The sequence below is a fragment of the Ascaphus truei genome, chromosome 3 (genome assembly GCF_040206685.1).
Source record: "Ascaphus truei isolate aAscTru1 chromosome 3, aAscTru1.hap1, whole genome shotgun sequence".
NCBI lineage: Eukaryota > Metazoa > Chordata > Amphibia > Anura > Ascaphidae > Ascaphus > Ascaphus truei.
The window spans coordinates 200,873,439-200,886,077 of NC_134485.1; the positions used below are offsets into that span (position 1 = coordinate 200,873,439).

Here is a 12,639-nt window from a genome sequence, read left to right on the forward strand (position 1 = left end):
ACGCACACAAACCCTGACTGGCGCACGCACACAAACCCTGACTGGCGCACGCACACAAACCCTGACAGCCACACGTACACACACTGACAGCCGCACGCACACACCCTGACTGACGCACGCACACACCCTGACTGACGCACGCACACACCCTGACTGACGCACGCACACACACTGACGCACACACTGACTGACTGACGCACGCACTGACTGACTGACGCACGCACACACACACACACACACACTGACTGATTGACGCACTGACTGACACACACACATACATACTGACGCACGCACACAACCCCTCACAGCCGCATGCACACAACCCCTCACAGCCACACGCACACATACACAGACTGACGCGCGCACACACACACACACACACACTGACTGCTGCACACACACCCACTGACTGCTGCACACACACACACTGACTGCTGCACACACACACACACACACACACACACACACACTGACACACACACACACACACTGACACACACACACACACACACTGACACAAACAAACACACACACACACTGACTGACGCACGCGCGCACACCCCCACACCCACGCGCGCACACACACAGACTGACGCGCGCGCGCACACACACACAATGAATGGTACACACACACACATACACTGACACACACACACACTGACACTGACACACACACACACACACTGACACACACACACACTGACACACACACACTGACTGACACACACTGACTGACACACACACACACTGACTGACACACACACACTTACTGACGCGCGCGCGCGCACACCCCCACACCCACACACTGACTGAATGACTGACTGACTGCCGCACGCACACACTGACTGACTGAGGCACACACACACGCACACACTGACTGTGTGTGTGTGTGCGTCAGTCAGTCTGTGTGTGTGTTTGTGTTTCTGCGTCAGACTCACTGACGCGCGCGCACACACACTGACTGACTGACGCACACACAATGACTGACGCACACACACTGCATGAAGCTGTAAAGGAGGGAGGGGGGGAACTGGATTGATGTGAATGGGGGACAAACAGAGAGAGGGGGAGGGGTGAGGAGAGAGAGAGGAGCGGGAACATTACATCCCGGGCAACGCCGGGTCTCTCAGCTAGTATAAAATAAACGTAAAGAGAGGGTGCATACCATTCAATGATGGATACAAAAAAAGGAACAACAGGACAGTCACTCTTATACTCCCAGAAAGTGAATATATATATCATTTACGTGAATCACTATCCGTATTTGAAGTGTGTGTGTATATAAATATATATATACATACAAATGAGCATACAGTAATATTTCCATTTGCTATTTGCCTTGCTATGGAGGGTTTTTGTCACTTTTTTACTCACATAACTTCACATATACATACATATATAATATATATAATATATATATATATATATATATATATATATATATATATATATATAATATATATATATATATATATATATATATATATATATATATATATATATATGCAGTGGAAGTGTATTGTGTGTATTTACCTACACACTCACTCCACATTTCAGTAACATACATATACATCTAAATAATATTCACATATACACGTTTGCTATAAATGGAATTATTACAATTTTACATTATATACACGTGCAATGAATGGAATAAACACTGTAATAAGTTTGAAATCGCCTATCCGAGCTGCTATGCATGGCTGATCCCTTTTCTCCAGCTTCCTTGAATGTACTACTGTATGAGGAAGATCATGTGACCAAGATCATGTGACCAGATGCTAGTGCACGTTTAGAGAGAGGGAGGGCAGTGCTGACAAAGGGGTGTGCCTGGGTTTGTGACAGGCCATGAAGGGGCAGTGCCTTAGCAAATGCTTGTTAAAATAGAATACAAGAAAATTGGTCTTTCAAAGTTGTTTTTTTAAAAACCGAAAATGCTAAAAGTATTTTTTCTTACTACAGAACTGATTTATTAAAAAAAACACACATGCAGGATATAGACTGAACTGCAGCTTTAACTGGCTTGATTACTATTTTCAAAGGTTACAGATGCTTTTTTTGTAGTTTGTACATAAAAATAATAATTAAACCAATAATTCCCTAATTTAATTACAAGTATTTTAGCAAAATGTAATGCCAGTGTAACACCAAATGAATTTTAGAGCTCTATTCAGCACATAACCCTTGATACTACAGAGTGCAATGAAGACAATAACATTCAAGTATGCCTCCACACGTCTCCCACAGCACCAAGTTCTGTTTTGACTTGTTACTGTATACTGTACAGTGCTTAAAGGAGCAATATATGTGTATTTTTTTCTTTTTAATATATATATTTTAACATAGGTTTGAAGCTGGGGGTATCCAGAGCTGAACCCTGTTAATTTCAGCTCCGGGGACCCCTGCTTCCTGAGATACAGACCTCCAAAGGGGGTTCCGGTATCTCAGTGAGGTTTATAGTTCCTGCGGCAGACGGGCCAAAAGGAAGTCGAACTTGAGGCGCTCCCTACAGACGTATTGAAGCAGGGGGTTCCCAGAGCTGAAATAAATTGGGTTCATCTCCAGAGACCCCCAATTTAGAGTTGGTTAGGTAATGCTGAAATAACGGTGGCATAAAAATGTTAGCGATGTCCTGACATTATTTATTGATTTAGAGTTAGGCACTATAAAGTCGTTAACATCTGGCCTAAAATTATGATAATGAGGTCTTATGTTAAATGGACAATTGTTCAAATCTGTCATAAACATACAGTACAACATGTTCTTGTATTGATTTTTGTCTCATAATCAGCCTGAATATGATCTAACATTTCCAAGATAATATGGGATGTGAGCCAGTACGATAGAGCAGGGGGGCTAAACTTCAGTCCTCAAGCTCCTTCAACAAGTCAGGTTTTCAGGATATCGTTGCTTCAGCAGAGGTGGTTCAATCAGAGAGTCGGTCTTCAACCTGTTGGTGGGCTTGGGGACTAGAGTTGAGCACCCCTGCGAGTACCAGATGGTCAGGTATTCCAAACCAACTCATCGAGCCCTATACATTCTGTTGTGGAAACAGCAACAATGTTTCATGTCCTTCACGGACCTTTCTTCAGGTGAGACCTGAAATGTTGTTGCTGTTTCCGCTGTTTTCTGCAATAAATCTACATTGGTGTTTTTTTGTGTGTCCAGGAGAATCAGCGCACCTCAAAATAAAAAAGGGAGAAAGAAAAAAGAGAACAAAATAGTGAAGCACGTTCACAGAAATCGTCAGCAAATTTAATGGTGAGGTATGCACTTACATGAAAGTGCCGGAGCCCAGGTACTAAAAGGTTTCTTTGATCCTCCGCTCCCACAGTGGATAACAGAAGCCTCTTCTTTAAAAATCCAACTTTATGTGTAAAAGACACAGTGTCTCAAGTTCAAAAAAACATTTCAGTAATCCTAAAGGTTTAACCTTTATGGGAATTGATAGAATAGAGCTAGATAAATGATGACGGGACCTAGTACAAAAGATCTCACAGAAGGAAACTATGTGGACTTACAAATTAAAAACATTAACCCCAAAGGGACTCAACATAAATATTGATTTAGGGTGTTTTTTTTAACATACTGTAGAATTTGTTTCTCACGTTGTTTTTTCTCATAACTTGTCTCTCACTAAGAAATATATTATAGATATTCATCTAAATTTTACCTATCTTGTCATAGCAGAGGATATCAATAATTCTGGTAAATTAATGCATCTCTAATTATGAAACACATTATATATATTCATCTAATTCTTAACTCCACTGTCCCTATCTTGTTAGACGATAAGAAACAATGTTCATATATTGATACATTTTTATCCATGTCTTTTGCTCGTGAATTACAGTATCACGCGACCTGTAAACGATCTGTATATCCATTACCTGGTGATTAACAATAGATTCATTCCAAATCATCTATCTGTATAATCAATCTAGTGCCAAATCAATATTCTAAAGTAGATCTATGGGGATATTCATCTAATTTTATGTAATTTCATGCTTCTATTTTTAATATACATGTAAGCTTTGTGTTTATACTCACCATATGTATCCTAATCCGGTATTTCTGCCTGTAAAGCATGTGATTAAAGTTAATTGCAGTGTAGTGATAGAAAGGGATATATTAGGAGGGGACACACGCATACCATACATACCCCCGAGGAAGAAGGAACTACCTGCAAAACATGTAGGGTTGCCGGGTAATCTGGAAAGCACATGAACACCGGAAGTGACGTGCTGTAGGACACCGGCTGGAATGGAACGGTGGTGGGAGTCGCGATCACTGAAGGAAGCGAAAAGGGCTCAAACTGGTCCTTCTTAAAGTATACTCTGTCTGTGTTAGTGTTACTCTGATTTTTTTTTACACATAAAGTTGGATTTTTAAAGAAGAGGCTTCTGTTGTCCACTGTGGGAGCAGAGGAGCAAAAAAACCTTTTAGTACCTGGGTTCAGGCACTTCATTTTAGTGCATACCTCACCATTGAATTTGCTGAAGATTTCTGTGAACGTGCTTCACTATTTTTTTCTCTTTTTTTCTTTCTCCCTTTTTTATTTTGAGGTGCGCTGATTCTCCTGGACCCATTTTCACTCAGAACGAGGAACAGTTCTTTTTGAAGCAGCACCTACCCCATACTAGTTTTTTTTAGTTTAGATCACATTGTATGTTAAGCGCATCCTTAATTGCTATATATTTGATTGATTTTTTTTTCACAAGACGTTTGTAAATAGCAATTTACTTTATTTGGGGATTACTGTCACTTGTTTCTCTCTTACGAATGTTGTATTGGCTTAACAGATGGTTTTGTCCCATACATCAGCGGTGCGCAAAGTCGGGGCGCTTGATTGTCTGGTGGGCGCGGGTGTTACAGAGGCCCCCGCGCTTCTTCAAAGGCATTTAAAATAAATGCCGGGGATCGCGTGAGGCCTCTGTAACTGGTTTACTTACCTTCGTTCCAACGACGCATCTCCAAGGCAACTGGCGTCAAATGACGCCGCGGGGTCATGTGATGTCACGTTGCTCTGGCAACGTGACGTCACACGACCCCGTGATGTCATTTGACGCTGGGGTCGTGCGGGAGGAGGGGGCGCAAGCCGGAGGGTAGAGGAGACAGGGGGGCGCATGAAAATAAGTTTGCGCACCCCTGCCCTACATGATTCCCCCCCCCAATTTTTTCTTGAATTCTTAACTAAATGGGCAACAATAGATCTGGTTTGCAGCAAGACCTGGGGCATCTTGAATAAATGGCTGCTCCTGATATGAACTGTAAATACAAAACTCATCACAGCCAGATACTGCTTTAATTGTTCTACACTTGTAATTGCTAACGAGTATGTTTTTCCTTTCTCTCCACAGTTTGATATGCAAAGGATAACACTGGAGGAACTAAAACACATTCTGTATCATGCTTTTCGGGATCACTTAACAATGAAGGACATTGAAAACATAATCATTAATGAAGAGGAGAGTCTAAACGAGACCTCTGGCAACTATCAAACAGAGTTTGAAGGAGGTAAATCTTTTTAAAAAAAATTCTCGGGCATATAGTTTTATAAATGTTCATCTTGAAACTTTCAGTTGAACTCATTGCATGGTATATTGATTGCAGCAGATGGTTTTGCTTTCAATTAAGGTTAGCCAAGTTATAAGATTAATTTGGTAACTAATGAAAGGTTATCCCATAAATACATTTAAAATGTTATTAGAGACACAAATACACAATTTCAAAGTCCAGAATTGTTTCTTGCAAACCATTTTACTCAGTATTTTTTTTAACCATAATCATGCTACATTGAAGCATAGCATTATATCTTATTTATATGCTAAAAAAAATACAGTAGTACAGCTTCCATGTCAATGAAACACATTCTACTGTAGCTCATTAATCCTCATCTCCCTTCTCACATGGCTGGGACCCTTGCTGAGTTACACACTGGCCCATTCTCTCTATTTATATAGAAAAAATAATAAAATAATGCTCAGGATTCTCATTGTAAGGATGCTCGTCTCAAGCAGGAAGCGGACCCGCAGGTCTGAGGTAGGAAGGTGAAAGAACCGACCTGAGCCGAGGGACAGAGTCCTGATAGAGTAGTACATCATAGGCTGAAGGTCAGGGCTGGCAGCAGAGTTGCATAGTCAGTGTGGATGCAGAGGTCGAGGCTCAAGACAAGAATAGTCAAGGTACGTGAGCCGGGTCTTGTAACGTGGAAGACAATAGGTACACGCGCGTTGCATGTACTCAGCATGAACTGGAACTTTGATCGGCAACTTCCTACTCAGAGGGCTGTCCTTTTAAAGGAAGTTGCAGAGACAAAAATGGACAATTCGGCCGCAGAGGGCGAGCAAGAGCAAAATCCCGAACCGGAACCTGAAAACCCGAAAAGGATTTTGCCAAACCTCATACTCACACAGAATCCCAGCAAGCTCAAAAAAACAAAAAAAAACATACCATATCACCACTATATACAGCTGAACCCCATTATAATACGGTGTTTGGGGTTCACATATTGCCACCGTTTTATAACCGGAATCGCAAAAGAAAATGGCTGCCAGGGGGAGGGGGGTTGGGGGAGGAGGTGGGAGGTGGCGCCGGAAGCACGGACGATCATATAATCTTTGTGTGTGTGTGGAGGAGGGAGGAGGAGCCGGCAGCAGCAGCACCACCACGATCCCCAAGAGAGGTAGGAGAGAGAGGTGTGTGATTGTGTGTGTGTATACATACGCATAAGACGAAGTAAATGGGCCCTGCAATAGCTGGAAAATTAGGCTAGTCATGGGTATAATTAAATGATTTTATTGGGCATAACAGCCAAAGTTAAAACAGCACATGGATCCCCTGACGCGTTTCCCGCCTCGTAGGGCGCTTTATCAAAGGGTCTATTTATCAAATACACCACAGTCTATTTGGAGCACACACATGGGAGCTCCTCTCCCAGTTTTGTCAAGTATATATACGCATGTTTATCTGTCTCTTATAGTTAAATCCAGGCTTCTTCTCTGACATTGGAAGTGTTCGATATCATTGCCATGTACAATTCTGATTCTGCAGCTTCTATTCTTGGAGGGCTCAATGAACCTCTTTAGATGCTTGCTAATATAACGTACAATTATTCTCACTATTGCTTTCTGTTCTTGCATGCTCTATTTTCAGCCTTTGCTGTTTGAGGGGGGTGGCAATTAGGGGGTTAACACAAGATGCTGCTACAAGATGTTCTTTTCCCCCTGCAGGCTGCAGAATGCAGCGAGGGGTGAGCAGAAGGTGCATATGAGGGGTTGTCCGCATTAACATTATACCTACAGCATATAGCTGTGTATGTTTATGACCAAATTGCGCAAAGCTACTAGATATTCCAAGCATAGGCTGGAACATAAATAGGAACATAGGCTGTGGGACATAAATAACTAACGTCCCTCTGCCTCTACTCCCATTCCAGCAATTGACACTAAAGAAAGGCTAATGAAAAGCAGGAGAATGCATAAGAGGGTTTGGGGAGGAGTTTCTCATTACTGCTCTACAACAAAAGACTGCTTATTCTCTGAACATATGAAATGGGGGACAGGGAGGAGAGAAAAAGTGACTGATCTTGTCAGGGGTTGGGTTTAAATACAAGAAACATGTATACAAATAAAGATATGAATGTGTGTAATATTGTTTTCCATTCTCATAAATCTTGTAGCAGCATAGCTGCCATGCTGTTTCCTGCCTACCCTGTGCTAGTTAGCCCTGCCCCCCATAATAACTGACCACTTGAAATCATGTGCAGGAAACTGCATGGTAGCTATGCTGCTACATGATTTCTGAGAAAGGAAAACAATTTCACTAAAATGGGTCAAGCTCTAATTAGGGAAGGACTATAGCAACCAGAGAATTATTTAACGTTATAGCTGAATTGCTACATAGCCAGTAGCAGTTAGCCTCTCATTGCCATTAGTCCTATACATTCCTGAGAAGCTAACTTTAGTGCTCAATTTCCTGCTGCCGGGCTTAAGATCTTACCACCACATTGATATTACCCCTAGCATATCTGGGAATATCTAAGCATGAACACAAAAGAATGTATATATGAATGATTACCATAGCAGTTGGATTATGTCTAAAGAGATTAATGTGTGATGGGCTAACTCTGTGATACTGCATCATATCAATTATAAACAAAGAATATATATCAGTGTACTGCAAGATTTGGACATCTTTCATTTAGGTGTTTCACCTTAAACTATAGATAGGACTAATAGTTTACTGCAATCTCCTCCCCCAATTTTGTGTATGTGTGTATCCATCTCCATCTCCGTGTGTGTCTTTTTCTGTGTGTACGTTAGCAATAAAGCTTTGGCGGGTGGGGGGGGAAACTTGATGATCTAAATCGAGAGCCACACTCAACCCGCGTTATCCGCGGATCCGCGTTGTAGCGGATCGTGCTATAATGGGGTTGAGCTGTATATAAGTGTCAAAAGGAGTGCTGCTTGGTGTGGCTAAATGTAAACAACAAAAGATAGAGAAGCCCAAAGCTACTGTACATCCAATATGACAAAAATACACAGTGAAATACCTATATATTCTCTTGAAAAAGGGTAATTTAGTTGAGATTTTAATCAGGTAGTGTTAGGACCTGCAAATTTGGTCATGCCTTGATGTGGCTTGCAGGCTTATATTGCTTTGTCCAAAGGGTTTAACTAAATGACCCCTTTTCAAGAGAATATATAGGTATTTCATTATGTATTTTTGGCATATTGGATGTAGCTTCTCTGTCTTTTGTTGTATACATTTGGCCATGCCCGGTAGCACTCCTTTTGCCAATTATATATATATATATATATATATATATATATATATATATATGTATATATATTGTGTGTTATGTTTTGTTTTTTAGCTTGCTGGGATTCTATGTGTTTTATTAACTTTTTCCAGCTGGTCTCTGCTATTTGGAGGTTAGTGCCCCCCCACCCCCCCAAGGTTTATGCTCGCCACTCTCCACTCCAAGTTAGCAGGTCTTTTTCATATTGCTGGGTTTATTCAGATCCAATGTGATCATTCTCCCTCTTAATATAGAGGTAAATGAGAATTTTAATCAGGTAGTGTTAGGACCTGCAAATTTGGTCATGCCTAGATGTGGCTTGCAGGCTTATAATGCTTTGACCAAAGGGTTTAACTAAATTACCCTTTTCAATAGAATATATAGGTATTTCACTATGTATTTTTGTCATGTTGGATGTAGCTTTGGGCTTCTCTGTCTTGTTGTATACAAACCTCATTCTCATAAGTAGAAAGACATACTGTGAAAAGTGAATTAAATATAATCATGGGTATAGGCAGAGGTTGAAGTCCCAAATAGACTTGGTCTGGAGTAGCATATCCATATCTTATGATACAGACAGCATGGCATTGCCCTGGTCAGTCTTCCAAAATTATACTAGGGAAGGGAAACAGATCTAACAGCCATTTGTGGTTGTCTTTATTTAAATGTTTTGGCTTTGTGGTTATTGGTTTTATTTAAATGTTTTGGCTTTGTGGTTATTGGTTTTATTTAATTGGTTTGTATTTTTTTTTTTTTTTAGGTTTCCCATTGACTGCCATAGTGCCAAAGCATGCCCATATAATATGGACAAGGTTTAACACTGTGCCAATCAATGGGTAGCAGTGGTGGAGGGTGGGGGTAGTTGCCCAGGGAAGGGGGGTTAGGCCTCCTTGGTGGGTAGTGAGGGAGGGGGGTTAACCCCCTTAATTACTACAGCAGTTACTCTCCGCTAAGGTGATTAAGGGGATAGTGGCCATTAGTTTGTTTCTAGTGTAATTTTCCTGCCAACTTTTATTTACTTTATGCTGGCTGGATAATGCACTATTCTCCATATCTGGATAATAGTAATTTTGCCCATTACTGTACTGTATGTGTTGGGGGACAGTGCGGGGGTTAGGGGGGTGGGTTGTGTATTGGTAGGTAGTAGATATTTTAATATTTATTGGGGTAGAGAGATTGGGTGATGGGGGTTCTTGGCCCAGGGTGGGTGGTTAGGCCTACTGAGTGGGTAGCGGGAGGGGTAACTCCTTCATTATCATATCGGTTACCACTCCTCCATCAACTTTCCCAGTAGGCCTAACCACCCACCCTGGGCCTTCATTCACCCCCCCCCCCCCACCCCCACCAGCTACTGTGCCTTAAGCCCTTCATTGCCTTAGAGGCTATCCGCTAAGGTAATTAAGCTGTTTTAATGTGAATTTTACTAAAAGTGTATGGGAGCAGGGGTCTCCTGAGCTTAACCACAACCAGTATGGGGTGCCAGTAATCCCTGCAATGTTTAAATCTCCCGGTCACGTGACATGGGTGATTTAAATGCATAGGAGATACCGGCCACCCATACCGGGGCCTATAACTCGGGAAGCAGAGGGTCCCCGAGGCTGAAATTAGTAAGGTTCAGCTCAGGAGACCCCTTGCTCCCCAACACTGTTAGTAAAATTCACATTAAAGTAGCTCATTACCTTACCGGCTAGCCGCTACTGTAAGGAAGGTTTTTTTGTAAGTGAAACTTCTTTTCTGGCACCTATAGAGTTTTGATGGGAAAAATCTATTGGCTTGTAATGAAAAAGCGTGCCGGAAGTGACATCACGCTAGACGGTCGCGTGGCCACGCATGCATATACCTCAACGTTCCAGTCCACACGGAAGTTGAAGGCAGCGCATGCACAGAAGACGATATAATCCCACGCATGCACAATACTGCCCTTCACGGGCGCCACCGGCTCGGCGAGCATGCGCAGAAGCCACCCTTCCACACTTGGGAGACGGAGACCACGGAGACCACACACACACACTGAGGCACAGACACAAACACCCACACACACACTGAGACACACACACTGAGACACAGAGACACACACACATAAGGAATTCATTGTTTGTATAAATAGCAAATAGTGCAAATAGCTAAAACAGGGTGTGTGTGCCGAGCACGCGCGTTCTATGTCAAACTTCTTTGCGTTTTGTCACTGAAATTGTGTTTTGATTTTTAATTAAAAACATCACTCCAGTGCAACTATAACACACATCACTGCGAAATGCTCAAAGAACTAGATCATCACTCGAGCAAAGTTCACCTTTCCTGTCTTGCCTTCAAATTCTTTATAGACAAGCTACCCAGCTACCTGAACAAGCTCCTCACCCCTACCACATGCAGCTCCTACCACCTGAGATCAGACTCCAAAAGACTGTTCATGGTCCCAAGGCTCAACAAAGTATCCGGCCGTTCCTCCTTCTCTTACCGTGCACCCCAAAACTGGAACAACCTACCAGAGACTCTCATATCCACCACCAGTTTAAGTTCTTTCAAATCTAAGGCTGTCTCACACTTTAATCTGGTCTGTAACTGTTTCATACGCTCATAATATATATTTTCTTTAACTGTGCATGCAATGTCTTGTATATAATGTATACCTTGTTCATTTATGTAACTATGTATTTGTAACCATGTATTATTTGTCTTAACTCTGTGCCCAGGACATACTTGAAAACGAGAGGTAACTCTCAATGTATTACTTCCTGGTAAAATATTTTATAAATAAATAAATCACAAATACAATTTTTGTGACAATACAGTGACAAAAGACAAAGAAGTTTCACTTAAAATGTGCATGCTCAGAACACTACTTTTTTTTTTTTTTAATCTACTGTGCTGAATTGCATTGATTTCAGCATCGGGGACCCCTTACTTCTCGAGTTACAGGCCCCCTTAGGGGGTGCCGGTACCTCCTGCAGTATTTCCCATACCGGGGCCTGTATCTTGGGAAGTGGGGGGCCCCCGAGGCTGAAATCAATATGGTTCAGCTGAAGAGACCCCCTGCTCCCGTACATGAGTATTAACATTAATATTTAAACTGCACGATCGCCTGTAAGAGCCGTGCATGGAGACGCTGAATCTCCGAGCAACTCTTCCAGTTTGCAGTTTAAACAAACACTTACAGTATTGCGTGATAACAAGAAAAAAAAACAAGTCGTTCGATCTTGCACCTTTTTTTTACCGAACTTTTAAAAAATTCTGTTGTTTCTTAGTGAATGCCGTTTTGACACACATGTTTTAGAGCATGATAAAACAATGCTAAGTCGATTGGCAATGCGTTGATTTTTATCGAGGATTAGTGAATAAGCCCCTGGGAGTGCCGACTTTCACTATTGTGCATATTTTTTAGCGAATTTTGAAAAAGGTGGGCTGTTTTGCTAGAACTTTTCACTTTAAAAGTTTTGGAGAAATATGTGGGGATTTTGTGACTTTTTCGAAGGTTCACTCGGACTTGCGGAGAAGTAAATCTCAATAGATATGCACATCTCTTTATCTCCCCAGATAGATTGATTACCGCATACATTACTGTTACTCCATGCTCTATGGGCTGTTCATCGTCTTCAACACGTAAGATGTTGCTGTTTTATTTTCAGGATGAAGAAAATACTTTGGACCAGATCCCCAAAGCTATGTTAAGTTAAAGTCACATAATGCCTTAATTTGAATATTCAAAACTCAATAACGTTATGTCAAGTCATATTTTTGGCCAGAGCGAGCCCTGCATTAACTATACCCGCTGTTAGTGATGATGAGTTGCAGAGGAGGTGTTCCCCCTAATAGCGCCTATCTGCTTAAAGACCAGT

At 41.7% G+C, this 12,639-nt stretch overlaps 1 protein-coding gene across 1 annotated transcript in view; it reads left to right on the forward strand.

Annotated features, from left to right (window-relative positions):
* The window catches only part of CALN1 (calneuron 1), a 695,584-nt gene that overhangs the window by 614,415 nt on the left and 68,530 nt on the right, over positions 1-12,639 (forward strand). Inside the window, exon 5 of the mRNA XM_075589949.1 lies at positions 5,361-5,517. Coding sequence (XP_075446064.1) covers positions 5,361-5,517 — 157 coding nt within the window. The remainder of the gene's footprint in view (positions 1-5,360; positions 5,518-12,639) is intronic.